The following is a 19,016-nucleotide window of genomic DNA, read 5'->3' on the forward strand; positions in this document are numbered from 1 at the left end:
ACAGGTCGATACTCGTAAAATATTTGTTTCGTCGACGAGTCCATCTCGGCGCGCGTCTTGGTAAGTTATAAACCTACAACAAGACCGTCAACGAGTCCAGCTCGGCGCGCGTTTTGATAAATTACTAATCTACAATACGCGCGCGTTATAAACCAACAACAAAAGATCGCCGCGCAATTAAAGGTGTAGAGATTGTTGTACGCGTTGACGGATGTTACTCGTCTAAATTTCTTCGAAGTAGCGCGCGCCGCTTTCTTCTCGAAATGTTACTGGCCCGACGGCAAGTGCTACAAAGTAGCCCGCGCTGGGCCAGACCATTAACAATGGTCAATTGTACGCAACGAGGTAAGATGCTTTTAAATATAATCATTGTTGCTTAATTCATAATTACGAATTTAAAATAATTTTTCTTACCTGGGGATCATACAAATTCTAAATTTTTGACGGCTGACGATGGTAAGTCGCTACGTTTAACTCGGGACTTTTATAGTTTTAAGTCTTGGAGCTCAAAATGTCTCGTGCTGTGGGCCGTATAAACGGCGCACACCACCGCCCCGCCTTACTGCTTACATTACTAATTCATGGTTGCAGGGCGGAGCCGGTGCCGTTTGTCTCGGCCTCGAGTGGCGAGTACTTGCCCATCGAATACACGATTGAAACACTAATTATTTACTGGCATTATACAGTTTCCAAAACGAAGTACGAAGGTATATTAACTTTGAGCTTTGTTTTGGCGACTGCTTCATCGATGGGCAAGTAGGCTATTATGTATTATGTTCATATAGAGAATAGAGATTCGGCGGAATGACAGGCTGATCAGCGCGGCCCATTAAAAATGTTCAAGTTTAATTTCAAAACTCAAACATCAAAATAATTATTAATTTAATTTTTGATCTTTGGGGCTTTGTTCCAATAAAAATAATTTGCTTTAAAAATAAAAGGACACAGTATATACTAAGGAAAACAAAATTTTTAAAAATAATGAAAGCCCGTCAAAATGTTTTAAATATAATTGTGAGGCGGTACAGCTATTTCCGTACATATACACTACACACTAGCAAGCCATATAATATATCGATATATTTTATGTTTACTATTTGATAACACGTTTGTACATTTTATAATATATACTAGACAATTTGCAATTAACAAGTGGAATGGAAGACAAGCATGTAATTTCTTTAAAAAGCTAGCTGATAAACTTTTTAAAATCTTGCTACACGTTGCACACCTCTCGTGTCGGCTGGCTAGGCGCGCGATCAAAAGGGGTTGCAGCGTGTACTGTGTCAAAAATCATATCAGGTCAAAGATCAAAGATAGTGAGGCAATGCACAATGACTTTTATCAGGAAAAGAGTAATATTTGATTTATTGAGAACAGCGACCATTGCTCTTAGAGGGAAAATAGGGTTGAAGAAAGACAGAATTTTAAAGAAAGACAACATTTTTATTTACCACAAAACAATCCATACATAATGTTATATTCATAAATAAATTCAAATTTCAATTTCAATTTCAACCATATATAATGTTGAAGTAGTGAAGTAAAAATAGCAGACTTAGATATAAATTTATATCCAACTAAAATGAATGCTTCTGAAACAACACCCATGATTATTGGTATCATTTATACTTATCCACTCTCATCAATTACTAAACTAGAGTACACAATATAATAATAGAGATGATTCGATTTGCTTTGCTGTTGCCCATAAATTTTTTTTACATTTTAGGAAGGGAATAGTTCCTCGATTGAAAATTTTGATAAGGGGTCGTAATCAACGAGGGGGAGGGAGTTTCTAAATAATTCAACGTTTGTGTAATTTTATCACATTAGTAAAACAGATTACAGAGGGGAGAGGAGGTTAAAAATTAGCCAAAAATTAGTGAAGCAATATGTTGATTGTCATGTTGTAAAGGTCAGATGCGCTATGTTTATGTCACTGGAAAATGCAAGAGAATGTCGATGGTTTATGTATTAAAGCTAAACGTTAAGCTAGAGAATTTTCCCATCAAAAATATAATTAATTAACCATCCCATCTACTGAAACGTAAACTTCAACAAGGTGGCATAAATTTTAGATTTTGCATGTACATGTACATGTACAGATGGAACAAGAATTTTGCTGCCGTTACAGCATGTACGAACAATTTTCTCTACAATGTAATTCCAGTAATTATTCTAAGTGGAAAAATCCTATAACAGCATGCTGCTTTTCAACAATGTATTCGCTTTTTACCATTGCCGAACTAAGAATCAGCGATGAGTTTATCAGATGAGTTATAATGCAATTTGTTTTGACATAGCTGCAAAACTTGAGCACCGGATGATTTATCAGGCTTGTTTCACTAAGATACAATTTACATTGACGTTTCCGTTCAAATGAGTTATATGCTATTATATTCCTGAATTTTATTAAAATGTTATTTATTTGAAACCTGTGTTACAGTCGTAAACCACTAAACATGCTAGTTGCTATGTGTTTAATTAATTATCACACAACTTGCTTGGTGTCACACAGCAAAATAGATGCCTCCACTGAAAGGGTGTGGTCTATATAATACATATAGCTGAATTCAGCCCCCACTGTAGCAACTTTTGGCAACCTCATATATCCAAACCCGATTACTTGTAATAAATGTATTTTAAGCATAGCATATTTAAAAGCGGATTGTTGCTTTAAATACATGATTAAAGAGATTCAATAATATACAAATAATTGAGAGTCCCATAAACAAAATATCAAAACATAGAATAAAATATTGTATTATAACACAGGACAAATGGCTGTTGCTGTGCTTCTAGCAACTTACCCTATGTAATGAAAATCTGAACTCCTACTGCACCTTGATAACTTTATGCACCCTACCACCAGATCCATCAAAGGAAACAGAGTACCAGTCACCCCCAACCAAGTAAGATATTTTTAATTTGGATAAAAAATTTAAGTATCTCATGTAGTGATTGAGTACCCACTGTACTGCAAGTTTTCAGTTTTTACAAGGAAATTCTCAAAGTTACAGGGATGAAGATGTTTATGAATTTCAGGTTTCTACGTATGATCACTCTGGTACATTATACCCACAGCGAAAAGTGTACGGTGTAGGGTCGCTTGCCTTCAACAACAAATCCTTCCCCAACTTCACTGATTCAAGGCCATCAAGCAGATCAAACTTGAGGTAATGAGGTATATATGCACTAATTTAGAATAGCATGCATGGCAGTAGAAGAAGCAGATTAAAATATAAAACAGGGAATAGAATTAGATTTTTAGACCAGAATACACATTAAAGCTAGGTGAATAATTTAATATTAATTATATCACAAAGCTTCAAACTGGTAGAAATAAACAAACTCTGCTATGGCCTTAAATTTATAATAATAATGTTACTATTAAACAAAAAATCAAAGTCACCCTGGTTACCTCAGACTGATTAAGTTTTCAAATCAGATGTGTTTTATATTGTTTCAAAAATTTTAAATCTGGTGCAGTGTATATTCACTATATAATAGTTTAATTATCATTTAAATACAAGCCTGTTACTTGACTTTCTGCTCGTTTTTCTATGGCTAACAATTTGAGTCTGAAATTGAGCAGGTTAAATCATTTTCAGTAACCCTGGCACGCAGCAAAATGTTTTGCCTCAGTCCCATGCCACCGGAATAGTCCCAAATGAGCAGACCACGGCCACGGATGAGAAAACAGGATGTCTCCCTGGGGATAGAGTCGTCTTTGCAGGTTTTTAACATTTACATCAAAATGATTGTATTTCTTTAATTTGTAGCCCTTTACATAGGTTTATTGATAATGTAATTATCATGTAATTTTGTTGTGTCAAAACACATTCTTAGAATGTAGTTTCCATCTGCCAAAATCTGTCAGATATTATTAATATCTATGAGCATATATTGGCTGAGAAAAGCATAAAATTGACAATTATGCACATTTGCTGCGTGTCACTGAATTTTTCAGTCACGTGCACGTTATTTTATCTGCAGATTCATTGAACTGAATGATATTGTTTAAAACCTCACTCTTGTATCATCTATCGTTTGTTCAGCTAACAGTGTTGTTTGAAAGATAGTGGTTTTTAAAATCATGGACAGATTTTTAATATTTTAGACTAATGTACACCGGTTCACTATGATATGCTCTGTTAACAGTTGTGGTAGTTCAATGATCTACTTTCTGACATTGAAATTTTCAGAATCCCCCTCTGCACCTGGAGTTCCCATAGTTTACCGACTACCTGAGGAGAAATCAGCTAACCCAGATCGGTTAAACCTGGACAGGAGACGCCTCACCATTTGTCCTATTTTGGAGGGGGAAGAGAACCTTCGACTTCTTAATTTTCAGCACAACTCTATTGCCAGAATTCAACATTTGTCGTCCTTGCGACGTCTCATTTTTCTGGATCTTTATGACAATCGGATTGAAGAGATCTCGGGTTTAAGTACACTTTCATCGCTGAGAGTTTTAATGTTGGGTAAAAATAGGATATCTAAAATTGACAACTTGAACAACCTTTTGAAACTTGACGTTTTGGACCTTCACGGAAACCAAATTAAGGAACTAGAGAACCTGAACCATCTCTCAGAATTACGTGTACTCAATTTAGCTGGCAATCAACTGACAAAAGCTTGCAATTTTCTGGGACTCTCCTCGTTGACGGAACTAAACTTAAGAAGAAATAAGATACAGTACGTAGGGGAGTTGGATCACCTGCCAAAGTTACTGAGACTGTTCCTTAGTTATAACGATGTTCGCAGCTTTGAGAGCATACGGTGTCTGGGTGGCAGCCAAAGTTTACAGGTTACAACACTTTCTCTTTCGTATAATAAAACAGCAGCATGTACTAAATTAATTTCATGTACGTGTTGATAAACTTAAGTGCAGTGCAAATGTAGATACGATAAAGATCGAGCTAGGAAGAGATCTCAACTGGAAGTGAAAAATGTTCGCAATCGCAACATTCAAACAAACAAAACTTAGAATTCAAATCAGCAATGCTCTGAATTATCAATTTTAATTCTAGATTAAATTTATGCTGCCTTAAAACCCGTAACCAGGTGTACAGTCTATAGGTTATTGTTACGACTTCTGGTCGGAACAGTTCAATAAATCATGCATAATTATGTAGCGTAATTAACATCATGCACAAAATTTTACAGATGATTTGTGGACAGATTTCACAGATTTCGTGTTAACAAGTTTCACGTCGTTGATCTTTCAACTTGTTTCTTTATCAAGGAGTTAGCTCTGGACGGGAATCCATTCACGGCGGAAGCGTCGTACAAACAGATCGTTATAGACCAAATGCAATGCTTGCGGCAGTTGGATCTGAAGAAAGTGACTGATGATGAGCGACGCATGGCAAGCATTGTTGTGAGGAAGGAACAGGAGAAGAAGAAGGAGTGTAGTAAGGTGAACAAATCTTATCTGAACGCACGGCTTTGCCACGTTTTACCTACTTCCAACTCTACAGTTGTACTACAGACTACAGCTGAGTTTCAAATGTTAAATCAATACAGATTAATGTTAGTCATTTTATTGTTTAAACAAAGTGCAGTGTGTATGTTACACGGAACCAAGCATTTTAGTTCCTTGTTTCCTTGTTATCATAGAATAAGTGTATCACTGTTTTTTTTATAAACCTAGCTGTGATCGGTATTAAAAAATCCTGCAAGCACACTCTTCCATACCCCCATGCTCTGAAGAATGTAATGCGAAGTCTCCAGGCCCAAGCAATGAAGGAGCGACGGCGTGTAGCAATACAAAACGCAGAGAAACGTTGGCAGGAGGACAATAACATAAACACGGGAGCAGCACCGTCCCTCAACAACGGGAATCCTGATAACCACACTGTGTCCCTAGGGTTCGAATCTCTGTCTCACTACACCGAGGTCAGGATATGTTTGGCGAGTACTCTGTGCTACCTTTCCATGTTATTTTTACTAATCACTTATTTTATTAATAACTTTATTAATAACTGCTATAACTCTTTGTCAAAGCAGAACATTGTTTGGGTCTGGCTAGAACTGGGAGAAGCTGGAAGTTTGTTCAGACACGTGGCGTAGCTTTCAAATATCCCAAAGTAAACTTGAACCCTAACTGCTACTAATCTAAAATGATTTATTAACCCAAGTTTATCAATGTGTTAGGTAGAAACAGACACTCTGCGTTTGTACGGAGCGGCAGCATTGGACGGGCTAGACAAGAACAACACTGTTAGCAATGTGGCAGCTATATCTCATATCTACTTCAAGTTTATACCTTACGATAGTATTGTTCCTCACTTCCCTAAACTACGAGTCAGGTTTGGAAAAATAACATTTGATTAGTCGTATTCATAAAAAGTTAGTATTCATAAAAAGTTCCAGAGAATTTTGGTATGAAACCCAAAATTGTTCAACTTTTTATAAATACGGCTTAATATGCATTAGAATTGTTCGCTTTGAATTAAATCGAAATTGCTGATTTCAAATCGTAATCACTTGATTAATCATCCAATTTCCAATATCCAATAATAACCTTGTAATTATTCCCAGGTTCCCTGCACTTCAAGGCCTCACCTTCTCCTTCTCCTCCATCTCCTCTCTCAAGCAGCTCAGTTCCCTAACCGCTGTTAGACGTCTTGACTTTATCTCCCTTTCTCCCGAGGGCAACCCTGTTACTAACTTCTCTCTTTGGAAGTAAGAAGGGATGGTGTTTGGGCTTTTTTTGTTTATAACAGCCATTCTCCTATGATCATGGTATGAATGTCCGTTATGTAAAATTCTCTCACTCTTGTTTACGCTAATATATTGTAACTTACCCATGTGATAACTACTTGAATGTGATAACTATGTTCTCTTATGAGTCCTACATTTAGGGTGTGATTAACAGGTAAATAGTGGTGTGATAACTCCTGTTATCACACTCCAAGCAGTGATGAGACTGCTTAATATCAAACTATTCGTCAACAGAAGAAGCTATAATTATTGCACAGATTCTCTCATAGATTAGGTTAAGTAACTCTCCCTAATAATAATAATATCAAACTATTCGTCAGTAGAACATGTAACTATAATTATTGTCAAGATTCAAGTCACTCGACTATCTCCCCCTCTAGGTACTACTTACTGTACAGACTGTCCCACTTTAACCTACGTAAGATAAACGAGGTAGACGTCAGTATGACTGACACAGTCCTGGCTGAGCAGCTCTTCTCCGAGCTGGGGAATGTTACTTTACAACAGTTCGATCTGAGTCGGATACTCGGCCTTCTTCCTGACGTTCGCAGGAAACAGGTTAGATTATAACGCGTTAGATGCCACGTGACGTCATAACACGTGACATCACAAGTTGTATAAAATCCTCGAATTTTCCCACAACGTTGGGCAAGAGGTCAAGCCTTTCTTCAGAATCTCTGATATTATTAAACACGTTGATCATGGTGCTATAATCCCGATTTTCTCCAGGTGTTAGGGCACTGTGATACCTTAGAACAAAAGAAAAACATTTCACAGAGACAGACTGAAGATCGTAGAAAACTGATAATTGCTTCGGAACAGAAAAACAGGCCCATTGGTAGGCAATCCTGCATTTATTACTTTGCTCTCTTCTGTCTCGTCTTCTTGACATTCTTTTTAAAGTCTGTACTGTTACTATTAGTATTATGATTTTATTTTTATTTTGTTAAATTAATAGCTACACTTTCGTCGGATCTTTTCGACAAATCACTGTAGAATATGCTCATCACAAGATCTTAGTAATTAAAATACTAATTAAAATGCTGATTAAAATACTAATTAAAATGCTAATTAAAAAATACCGATTGAATGCCGTATGAGGGCCCTATTGATCGTTCTGAGAACTCCGTTTTTAAAATAATGTTAGCACAGCATACTGAATTTGATGTAAACTTAAATCTATGCTTACCATCAACCATGCAAATCCTTTTTTCACATTAAAAACAGTGAAAGAAAAATTAAGCAACACATTTATATTTGCTAAAGCTGTTAAATTCGTTATACTACTTCTTATTCGCTCTTTGTCTCTGGAATTGAGTTGTATTTGTTTGTAGACTCGAACAAATTATGGACACCTTAATATGCGGTAGATAAATGCAACATTAGGGTGCGGCAATTAGAGACACCTTATGCGGTAGATAGAGGCAACATTAGGGTGCGGCAATTAGAGACACCTTATGCGACCTAGATAAATGCAACATTAGGGTGCGGCAATTAGAGACACCTTACGCGGTAGATAAATGCAACATTAGGGTGCGGCAATTAGAGACACCTTATGCGGTAGATAGAGGCAACATTAGGGTGCGGCAATTAGAGACACCTTATGCGGTAGATATATGCAACATTAGGGTGCGGCAATTAGAGACACCTTATGCGGTAGATAGAGGCAACATTAGGGTGCGGCAATTAGAGACACCTTATGCGGTAGATAGAGGCAACATTAGGGTGCGGCAATTAGAGACACCTTATGCGGTAGATAGAGGCAACATTAGGGTGCGGCAATTAGAGACACCTTATGCGGTAGATAAATGCAACATTAGGGTGCGGCAATTAGAGACACCTTATGCGGTAGATAGAGGCAACATTAGGGTGCGGCAATTAGAGACACCTTATAATGCGGTAGATAGAGGCAACATTAGGGTGCGGCAATTAGAGACACCTTATGCGGTAGATAGAGGCAACATTAGGGTGCGGCAATTAGAGACACCTTATGCGGTAGATAGAGGCAACATTAGGGTGCGGCAATTAGAGACACCTTATGCGGTAGATAGAGGCAACATTAGGGTGCGGCAATTAGAGAATAGAGACACCTTATGCGGTAGATAAATGCAACATTAGGGTGCGGCAAAATTCGCGAACCATGCGATCTCTCATCTCGTACCTTTTCTGATTTCTATTGCAAAATTGCAAGAATATATACGGCAGATAATGCGATCCCGCACGTAAATGTTGCCTCTGTATACGGTACTGGTAGATTTCGACTAGTCGTGTTTCTGTAGTTCTCGTACAAATCATGATACTATCCTTTCTCATGTTCTCCAGACATACGACTGCACTGTTGGTATGTGTTTTGTGATATAGGGTCCTGATTGTTTAATCAGATTGTATTACACAGTTACAGTTTTAAGAGATCTTATTACACACAACCAACACGTCACCGTATACATAGTAGTACTACTGCTAATATTGTTATACATTTTGTATCGTACACTGCAAATAAAACACAATAGATTATACAATCGCCAGAAGACCCCGATCTAGATTTGTTGTCTATGTATAACTGACAGTAAACCCGCTTTTGGGGTCACGTCACTGCTCTTTTGTACACGCAATCAGACAAAGAGCCCACACTTCTGACTACATTACTTGTGACAGTGTATAGTGACACATGCTGTATATTGGAAGACAATGAGTCCTAGCCTGTATCATCACGTGACAATCACCTGTTATCACGTGACAATCACGTGTTATGTATGTGGAATTCATTAGAGTCCTGCCAAGCAATTCATCTAGCAATTCAGTATGTGTCTTTAACGCACTTAGGTCCTAGGATCATGATTGTAACAGTGTGTTACTGTGTGCACTTGATGCACGTTATTATGTGCACATGCACCAATACTGTGCACTTAGTTGTGAGCTGGTCTGAGACTATTCTTACTATCCCTTATTGTGGCAAGGTGTCATTTAATTTAATGATTAATTGCCACTTGAGGCAATATTATACAGGTGCGGTGAAATTGTGAAAATAGTGCGATCCTGCCTCCCTCACCTGCCTAAAATTGTTTTATGTGCGAAAAAATGTGGAGGAAAAAACACCGGGATTAAGCTGAACAATTTGGAAAATTTACAGCCTTTGGCTTTAGGTACTCCCAGGTTGGATCATTCATCAGCGTAGTAATTATAGTACATAATAACGTTGCCTTATACGATTGTTAAGTTTAACACAGCAAATAATTTAAAAGGTTAATGTCTTTAAATACTGAGTTTCCATTCGATTAAACTGTATAATTCTAGAATTACCCTCATCACATACATAATATAGAAGGTTTTACTATTAGATGGGCAGGAATCAGGATAACAGGGCTAGTTGAGCATATACAATAGACTATGAGCATACTTGAGGCAGAGTATTATTGTAACTTTACAACATTAGATTCCAATATTATTATTATAATATACTGTGCACTTAGTTGTCGGCTATATGTGGTGTTAGCAAGGTGTTCATAAACATAATAATACTATAATAATATGATTTGTTAATTATGCTTTTCTGGGTTGCTAGATTTATTATGCTATATAACTCCTTCGATCTTCAAGCGGTCTGGTTAATTAACTAAGCCACCACACCATAAGTTAACTATAACAAATCATTACGTTCTGTAATTGTGAGAACCACAGTCCACAGAAGTTGAAGTACCATTTGTGGTACTTGATTTGCACTCAAGTGTTGGCTCTTCCTAAAGAGATGTCTCAGTATTAATCACCTTCTCAAATTTGTTCAGTTTTTCTCTAACCATGTTCAATTCTAGCAGTTTTATTAAATTTATCGGCTCATTATAAAACTGCAGAGTCCTTACCAATTAAATTGCCACGTGTACAGGCCTACAGTTCTATACCTCAGCGCAAAACCTCTCAGAGAAACTCAATACGGGGCTGTATTGTCCATGTTACTCGCTCAGTACACGTCTTTGTTACAGAAAGAAAGAAAAAACTAGAATATCACTAGTATAGCCCTACATAGAATATCACTAGTATAGCCCTACATAGAATATCACTAGCCTCGGATGAAACGTGCTTCTTACAGCGATTATAATTTGCCCTTTTTCAATGACGAAAGATCTTGCTCTTTATAGACAAAGATAATTCAGTTTAATCTAGCACCCCGCTTTGAGCGGGCGGCTTATGACGTTCACAATTTACTAAAAAATAAAGGGATAGTACAGACTTTATATTGTCCAGCCTGCTGTTTTGTGTTATTATTACACTGAGTTTAAAAGATTAGGCGCGCTGGTCAGTGTAGTTAAAATTGCTTATGAGTAGTCGTTATGAGTCTTAAAAATTACACGTCTTATTTATTCGTATTATAGAGCAAAAATTCGTAAAGAACAAAACTATTAAGTTCTAACAAAACATATTTATAACATTTTTATAATATTTATTTAACATTTTTATTTAACATTTTTGTAACATTTTTGTAACATTTTTGTAACATTATGTAGCATATCCCGAAAGTAAGTAACATTGTTTCCCATCAGGGACAGAGTCACTGAACGTATCAGCGTTAGTGTATAATACAGTAACTAGACCTAAAAGCGCTAAACCTTCTGATAAAGTTACCAGCGCTACCTCCCAAATACTCGACGAGGTTTGAAATTTGATCTGTGATTTGTTAATGAACTGAAATATTTAATTGAAATTACGCCATGAGCTGATAATTACCCTCGGTAATTACTTATAACTGTAGTAACTAATATATGAGTAATATTATGATCTAAAATGACATCTGGAGCTTGTTAAATTGTAAAGACTAATAAATTACACTTTTTTACCACCTCTGACTTAATTATAAATTAAAATTAAAAATCTAATTAGCAAATTGAACAGCTGCTTTAAATTATATAACTATTACTGTAAGTTACATTATACATTATCCATTATACATTATACATTATACATTATACATTATACATTGTACATTATCCAGATAGTAGCGTCAGCTATATCACGACAGAACAAGCTGACTGCACTAGAGAAAGTGTGGAACAGTGTTCTGAGGGACACAGTCCGGGCAGCCACTAACGATTTTACCTGTTTGTCATCAACCGTGGACAAGGCTCTGTCTCAGATACAGGACACGTGACTGTGACATGTAACGTGACGTCATCACACCACGTGACGTTATTAATTCGCCTGGTATCATTGCTCAAGACCTAGACCTCATGTGACGTCACAGTGCAGATGACGTCATGATGACGTCATGATAGTAGACAATTGCTACCCATCTGATACGTGTCCTCTGATCTTCAGACTTTTCATTATTATATTATCTTAAATTATTGAGATTTACTAATATCATATAAGTTGTTTGAAATGGGGGGCAAATGATTTTTGTTAGGCCAGACTTCAGATAGTAACCTTAACCATGTTTTTAATCAGAAAAGCACTAGTTTGCTAGTTTGATAGTTTGCTAGTCATTGCCTGTCTTACTACCAGTATAACCAATATTTGTACATAAAAGTATCCCTATGGTACTATCATAACCTTACATAATGTAAATATGTAATACTAATGATTCAATATTACATAATTTTTAGTTTGTATATATTGTTGTATCATATATATTATTTGATAAACTTTATATTTACAGCACATTTTATTGATTTCATTTCATGCATTGTATAATCTATAGAGCTATAGTAGTTCCAATTGTAAGTAAGTTTAACATGTAACATGTAAGTCTGTCACTTGCACTTGTCCTAAGTTATAATCCAATAACATGCCAACAGTATCCAAATCTAAAGTAAAACCTCCATTATAAGACTATAGCATGTAAAGCATATTTCCCACTATTCTTCAACATCTAATTATATTAATAATAAATTGCGCTAACAAGAGCCCATAACCCACACACCCCAGTAACAACACCCAGATCCCCCAAGGTATGGATAACGCGGATCTAGAGTCCCTAAAACTGGTTCCCGGTCGTCTGAATCCCAAGTTCTCAGCGTCCCTAACAGAGTACAATGTGTTACTCAGCAGTGCGGCTACACAAGTGCGGGTAGAAGGCCTGACTGCAGATAGTGGAGCTAGTTACAGTGTTAAAGGTGCTGAGGGGGAACGAACTGTGCCGCTTAATGAGGGTATCAACTACGTTCACATTGAGGTCTCCGCTATTGACGGCACCACCAAAAATTACACAATAACTGTCACTAAACTAGCTGCTAACCTAGCTGAGCTGCTAAATCTGAATCTGGTTCCTGGCAGGTTAGACAGAGCGTACCAGAAGAAGATAAGTGAGTATTACGCTACACTTGGGTGGGCGGTTAATCAGGTGACAGTGAAGCCGGTGAAGCAGGACCCTAAGATGACGGTGGATATAGACGGGAACCCTCCAGCGACTCCAGTACAGCTGCAGAGCATGGAGACCACAGTTAAAATCAATGTTTTGTCCCCAGATCAAAGTACCACGAAAGTCTACACGCTGCACCTGCTGAAAGAGGATACTGGTTACAGACCAGAGACCGCTAAGACTGATTTGTTGTGTGGAGTTTGCTCGAGTTTGTATCAGTGCCCAAGGAGACTGCTCCAGTGTTCTCACAGTTTCTGTACGGTTTGTCTGGCTGTGAGTCAGCGGACTGATAAGAAATGCCCAACGTGCAGCGCTCCCCCACCCGTTGATCCACCGTTTGATGATGTTGACAGTGAGCTGCGTGAAAAACTCCTCTCTGTGGAAGTGCTGTGTTTTTATTGCGGCACTGGTGTGGGTAGTCCCGGACTCTTAGAACACGCTGTGGAATGTTCTGAGAGACTGGTCACGTGTCCCACATGTGATCAAGACGTGAAATACAGCACTTTAGAACACAGTGATTGCACTGCGTCTTGTAAACTGTGCGGAAAGAAGTACTTGGCGGAGGAGGAGGATATCCATTCTAAGATGTGCCTTCAGGGAGAAAGTCTTCCAAACATTGAGCTCACAGATTACAAGGCAGGAGTCAGTGATTGGGAAAAGAAGTTGAGAGTTGATACCGCAGATGATTTCAAAGAGCTTTATGAATCGGGGGAGAAGTGGGAGAAGGAGTACCACAAAGTTCGCTCCACCACTTCTGATGTCGTTGAAGTGAAGAAGAGGTTGGAAAGTGCTGCCCATGCCTATGCTAATGCTGTAGTTGCAAACTCCAAATCTTATAATGCACATAGCAGATTAGGTATTGTGTTGGAAGAGATTCATTATGTTGAGGATTTGATGGCAAAGCTAAAAAAGGAAAAGGTTGACGCATCAGCATCAAATAAGGAAGCAAAGGACAGCAGCAAGTTCGAAGAAATTGACGCTATTTGCCAATTACATGGAGTAGCTAAAACAGCACCACTCAGTGAAAAACTCAAGGCAATCGACATGGAGTACCATTCGTTAAAAGAAAAAGGAGACTCCTTCAGAGCTGATCGAGTTCAAGAACTTTACGCCTGGAAATCCAAACAGGCTACAACAGCAGAAAAGATTTCGCTCATAGCTGGAAGTGATGAAACATACCTCGGCAAGGCAGGGAGAAAGTACGAGGACGCAGTATCAAAGGAACCTTCCTCGTTTAGTTGCAATTACTTGCTGGGATGGAGCTACCTCCAACAGTTCAGATATGAAGAAGCAGTTACAAGATTCCGGGTCTGTATCGGTGCCAAACCTCTCCTCAAACATGTTAGATATTTGCTGGGGATAGCGTTGTCAAAGTGTCCTGGAGATGATCACGAGGATGAAGCTATCAGGTATCTCAAGCAGGGGGTACTGTCTTACCAACACTGGATATCATGCCAGAAAAGAGAGGGGGCTAACAGAAGTCAAGTAATGGCAGCTGAAACTGAGTTCTCATTATACAAACCTCAATATTTGCGTGGCTTCATATATCTTGCTCGACTCACGGATAGTAAGGAGGAGAAGAGAAAACTATTGCTTTCAGTAGTCTACTTGGTGCCAAGAATCCTTCAAACTTTGGAGCAAAGAGGCCAAACCTACAAGAGCATAGAGGCCGTTCAGTTTTCTGCCATGGATAAACTTCTCTCAATCGTGGAAAAGGACGAAATACAGACGTTTTGTAAGAGACTTAGTGCTCTTTTATCTAAAAGTCCCGACTCAGGGAACAGAAAGCTACTTGAGCTACAAGTTGAGACTAGCAAGAAGTGTGTCGTGGTAGAAGCAAGCAATGGTCAGTCTCTCACCACTCTTGGAGATTCGTTGCTAACCTTGTATGAGATGACTGATTCGAAAACACTGTTGAAAGAGTCAGAACAGTGTTTCCGTGCTGCTATTCAAGTTGAGGGCAAGGCGATCAAGTCTGAAGCCGTTCCCGAGCAAGTGAAAGAAATGCAGTGGTATAAAGAGAAAACTGGTGTTAAATCTCCCCCTGCTGCAGCTGGAAAGGGGGCCAGGGGAGGTCCTGCTAAAAGAGGAGCCCCCGCTGCGAGAGGTGCTGCAAAGGGAGGTGCAGCAAGAGGTGGTGCAGCAAGAGGTGGTGCAGCAGCTGGGAAAGGTGCAGCACGTGGCCGTGGTGGAGCTAGAGGCGCTGCAGCAGGAGCAGCACGTGGAGGCAAAGCTGCACACAGTTGTGTCCCTGCTAAGGGTGGTAAGGAAGAAAAGAAACCAGAGACAGAGCCAGGGAATGAAACAGGTCCTTTAAACGAGAAGAGTGCTGGACCCAGATTAGGGCTGGCCAGAGTGTTGAGTCTGAATGATGGAAATAACGTTGAGGAGAGGAAGGCACTTTATAACGAGGTTATTGTGATAGCGAGTGGTTTACATGATGCGTATATTGAACTGGGTGAGCTGTGTCGGGGCACCATGGAGGCTGTGGATGTTTACGATAAGTTCCCCTTCAGCGAGGAGTTGACATTCGATGATGCGTACATTTTTGGAGAAATGGTTCAAATTCTTATGAAGCTGGAGGAATTTGATGATCCCCGACTGGAGAAGTCCCTGATGGGATATGGAAGTGTCATGGGGTGGAACAGCCTGGAATCCTACGTTCCAAAGCTTGAGAATGCTTTTAAAACAGCTTTGTTGAGGAACGTGTATTGTCATGTCAACAAGAAATGCGCGGAGGATGATGATGTTAAGCAGTATTTCAAGATTAAACTGTGGAACTGAAATGTTGTTATCTTCTGGTAAACTGTAACTTAGAATAGGTTAGATTAGGAGATTATTTTCCAGGGAACTTGTTCTGTATTAGTTAACTTTGCATGTGTGATTCATTATGATTACATATTATATAATAATATGCTAATTTTGCACTTTAAAACTTGAATAGAATTCAGTACCTTGAGTGAACTTTGTGTCACCCAAGTATTTTTGTTAAGAGTAAAAAAATGTTATTAATTTCGTTACAATCGTTACTCAGTCCATATTGTAAATATTCAATAATTTATATTAATGGTAAGTTTAAATGTAAATAATTTTTATTGAACTTGTTAAGCATTTTGTACAGGTGTGTTTATTTTCAGCTCAAAGTTTGTCAGTCTTAAATTATTCAACCACAATGGTTTATGGTTATAATAATATATATTTATTTCCCAATTGAATATTGTAGATATTTTTGTAAATAAGAATATTAAATTTAAATCAGTATAATACATATCAAATTTTTACATTTTTCTACGGATTGAGAATAATTATTATCAGGAATGAAATTCGCTTTATACTTTTTTCGAACCAGCTTGTGTTTAATTACAATGAATCAAATCTCACACAATAATATTGTATTGAAAACAATATGAAGGTCGATGGTCATAAAAAACAACACCTTTTTTGATTTCAACAAAGTTGCATTTTCTTGCCCGCCCGTAAAGCCGTAACAATATGACCGACTAAACATTCACTCCCACCCAAAAATTAAAAAGCAGACTATAACATGGTAATAATAAGACAATCAAGTAAAAACACACAAGTTTAGATTGTAGACTGTTAACAATTGCTACATATTGGCACAGTATTACTACAGTTTTATAAGTATAACAAGAAACAAGTGTAAGACCACTATGTAAATTACAGGTACCCATGACAGCAGGTATCACTATTAGTATTAGTCTATCATATTATATTGTGTTAGTCATCAACAGTTTGTTGTTGTTGTTGTTGTTGTTGTTGTTGTGAATTACTAGAAATTAGTTGGGTAATTATTTAGCAGCTTAGAAAACTTACAGTAAGCTCAGTAAACATTTACTTTGAATAGAACTCTGGTGACCTCAGAATTTTTCAGAATTTTGAATATTTTAGATAGTTTGTCTTTCAAAGAAATGTGGCCCGTAATAAATATATTTGCCACTCATTATAGAAACACAAAAGATTAAGCTATAACACGATTATAGGTAATACTGAGTCCGACACATTTTATTTGCTACGCTAGATGCTGTTAAGCTGTTAGTTTCGTCAAATGCTTGCCAAGCTCGTGTGTTAATGTTCACAGTAGCTATACACTAGGGTGTGCCTCTGATAGTTGACATGGACAGTCAGTCAATTCAGGTGCTAACAAGGGAGGCATCAATAATACACACTCACTTAAAAAAGTGTCACCAGGAAAAGTTAGTAACTTTGTCATAAGTAACCGAAAGGTGTTACTGAAAGGTGTTACTGAAAGGTGTTACTGAAAGGTGTTACTGATTTAACCACAAGGTAATAACTCAGCTAATTAAAACAACACATACTGGACCTGGCAAAATTCCAACTGTTCCACTAATACAGTCACCATGTCTGGGGCCTGCTTAACATTTGTTACATGTAATGTTTTGTAAAACTTGTTTCTAAAACTCTCTTTAACATGTAGAATATGACAATAAGGCTTAATGGAAGACTGATAAAGAAGATTGTACTATATGGAGCAGTCATATTTGCAGTAGTCCTCCTATTATCACAGTTTCACTCTCCCATCCATATACAGGTTAGTGTTTATTTGATATACAGGTTAGTGTTTATTCGATATACAGGTTAGTGTTTATTTGATTATATACTAGAGGTTAGTGTTTATTTGAGGATACTGTAGATTTTAGAAATGAGTTGAACTTGAATTATGGTAATGTTTGATGAGAATATAAGTATCAAAAATTCAAATTTTATCATGAATACAATATCCCTTTCTAAGTATTCAATATCAGATTAGGTTTAGAGTTGAGATAATATGTATGATCTAGAAAAATATTAATTCCTACATTACAGCATTTTCACACATAGTTTCAGATGACACGTGTACAGTGTTTACGTGACACATGACTTTACATGATACTACAAAGTTATGTACATACATTTTGTACATACATTATGTACATACATTATGTACATACATTATGTACATAAATTATAAATGTACATTAATTACACAGTGTTATGCACCAAACCATATTACATCGCACACTCAACATTACCCAACACGACGTGGCTAATATATCGGGTATCGTATTATACAATTATATCCAGTATCATCAACTTATAACGGGATATCGTATGTCAGGTAAAAGTCCTTGACTTAGATTCTATTTCAGGTAAAAGTCCCCGACCCAGAAGACAGTACCCAAAGATTAACAGAAAACCCCGGGGACAAGATACCCCTTCCCATACCCCGTCAGAGACTACCTGAGGCTAAAAAGAAGCCTGATCTCATAGATGATAGGAACAAGTTCCAACCAGCTGTAAGTTTAATAATATAATATAAAGTAATAGTTATATAAGTAATATTAGTATAATATAAAGTTATAGAATATATAAACTTAATAGTTGTATAAAGTTATATCTATCTAACAAAACTGTAAGCTTTTCAAAGATGTATTGTTGTTGGGAATGGGCTGTATATTATGTAAAATGTTGATCAGTAATATTATCGGTTAGAATTTCATTTATTTGATTCCAATCATCTTACAAATAATTAATAAACAACTCTATTTCAGGTGCAGAACAAGCTGCCGGAAAGCAGAACCTACGAGTACACGTGGGTAGAGAGTGCACGATTGCGTGAAGCACGGGAGGCTCTGGAGAAGAAGTTCCAGCAGAAAGTAAGAGATCTGGGTGATGATGCTGAGAAAGTAAAGAATCAGGTCTGTTTTAGGAGTTTGTACTGTTAGATATGTTTGGAGTATTGATAAATTGATATCATGAGGAATTAAAAGAGTTTAGTGCCTATTCTGCCTTTTAATGACTTAAATGTACATCTTCGTTGGGTATATTTTAATGTCTAAGCGTGTGATAAAGTTGGAATTTATTTATTTTATTATCTTTTTAATAAATCAGAGTAAGCATATTTACCAGTTATAAG

The 19,016-nt window shown here is 37.4% G+C and overlaps 4 protein-coding genes across 5 annotated transcripts in view; all 4 read left to right on the forward strand.

Annotated features, from left to right (window-relative positions):
• The window catches only part of LOC134824674 (Bardet-Biedl syndrome 7 protein homolog), a 638,888-nt gene that overhangs the window by 443,932 nt on the left and 175,940 nt on the right, over positions 1–19,016 (forward strand). The window lies entirely within an intron of this gene.
• LOC134824675 (leucine-rich repeat-containing protein 49-like) lies at positions 2,777–13,986 on the forward strand. Of its 2 annotated transcripts, none has more exons than XM_063836642.1 (12): positions 2,777–2,915; positions 3,049–3,179; positions 3,615–3,739; positions 4,209–4,813; positions 5,252–5,425; positions 5,740–5,904; positions 6,163–6,317; positions 6,550–6,693; positions 7,113–7,290; positions 7,462–7,570; positions 11,268–11,377; positions 11,717–13,986. In XM_063836642.1, exons 1-12 carry the CDS (start codon positions 2,859–2,861, stop codon positions 11,870–11,872), a joined length of 2,109 nt encoding a protein of 702 aa, XP_063692712.1. In that variant the 5' UTR covers positions 2,777–2,858; the 3' UTR covers positions 11,873–13,986. The 2 variants fall into 2 exon arrangements, with proteins under 2 accessions (XP_063692712.1, XP_063692713.1); XM_063836643.1 differs by having other exon boundaries at positions 3,049–3,187; positions 11,717–12,401.
• Positions 12,674–16,422, forward strand: LOC134824673 (uncharacterized). The gene has a single exon (XM_063836640.1). The coding sequence runs from the start codon at positions 12,674–12,676 to the stop codon at positions 15,863–15,865; it is 3,192 nt and encodes a 1,063-aa protein (XP_063692710.1). The 3' UTR covers positions 15,866–16,422.
• On the forward strand, positions 17,541–18,917 carry LOC134824685 (uncharacterized). The gene is made up of 3 exons (XM_063836654.1): positions 17,541–17,651; positions 18,250–18,396; positions 18,652–18,917. Exons 1-3 carry the CDS (start codon positions 17,541–17,543, stop codon positions 18,823–18,825), a joined length of 432 nt encoding a protein of 143 aa, XP_063692724.1. The 3' UTR covers positions 18,826–18,917.

Source organism: Bolinopsis microptera, chromosome 13, assembly GCF_026151205.1.
Source record: "Bolinopsis microptera isolate Bmic1 chromosome 13, MBARI_Bmic_1.0, whole genome shotgun sequence".
In the NCBI taxonomy this organism is placed as follows: Eukaryota; Metazoa; Ctenophora; class Tentaculata; order Lobata; family Bolinopsidae; genus Bolinopsis; species Bolinopsis microptera.

Bases quoted from the DNA above. Each gene is read 5' to 3' on its own strand.
- LOC134824675 (XM_063836642.1), top strand. From the start codon at position 2,859: ATGCACCCTACCACCAGATCCATCAAAGGAAACAGAGTACCAGTCACC. The intron at 7,291-7,461 runs GTTAGATTATAA...GATTTTCTCCAG, and splicing joins CTGACGTTCGCAGGAAACAG to GTGTTAGGGCACTGTGATAC. The intron at 11,378-11,716 runs GTTTGAAATTTG...TACATTATCCAG, and splicing joins CCTCCCAAATACTCGACGAG to ATAGTAGCGTCAGCTATATC.
- LOC134824685 (XM_063836654.1), top strand. From the start codon at position 17,541: ATGACAATAAGGCTTAATGGAAGACTGATAAAGAAGATTGTACTATAT. The intron at 17,652-18,249 runs GTTAGTGTTTAT...ATTCTATTTCAG, and splicing joins ACTCTCCCATCCATATACAG to GTAAAAGTCCCCGACCCAGA. The intron at 18,397-18,651 runs GTAAGTTTAATA...ACTCTATTTCAG, and splicing joins GGAACAAGTTCCAACCAGCT to GTGCAGAACAAGCTGCCGGA.
- LOC134824673 (XM_063836640.1), top strand. From the start codon at position 12,674: ATGGATAACGCGGATCTAGAGTCCCTAAAACTGGTTCCCGGTCGTCTG.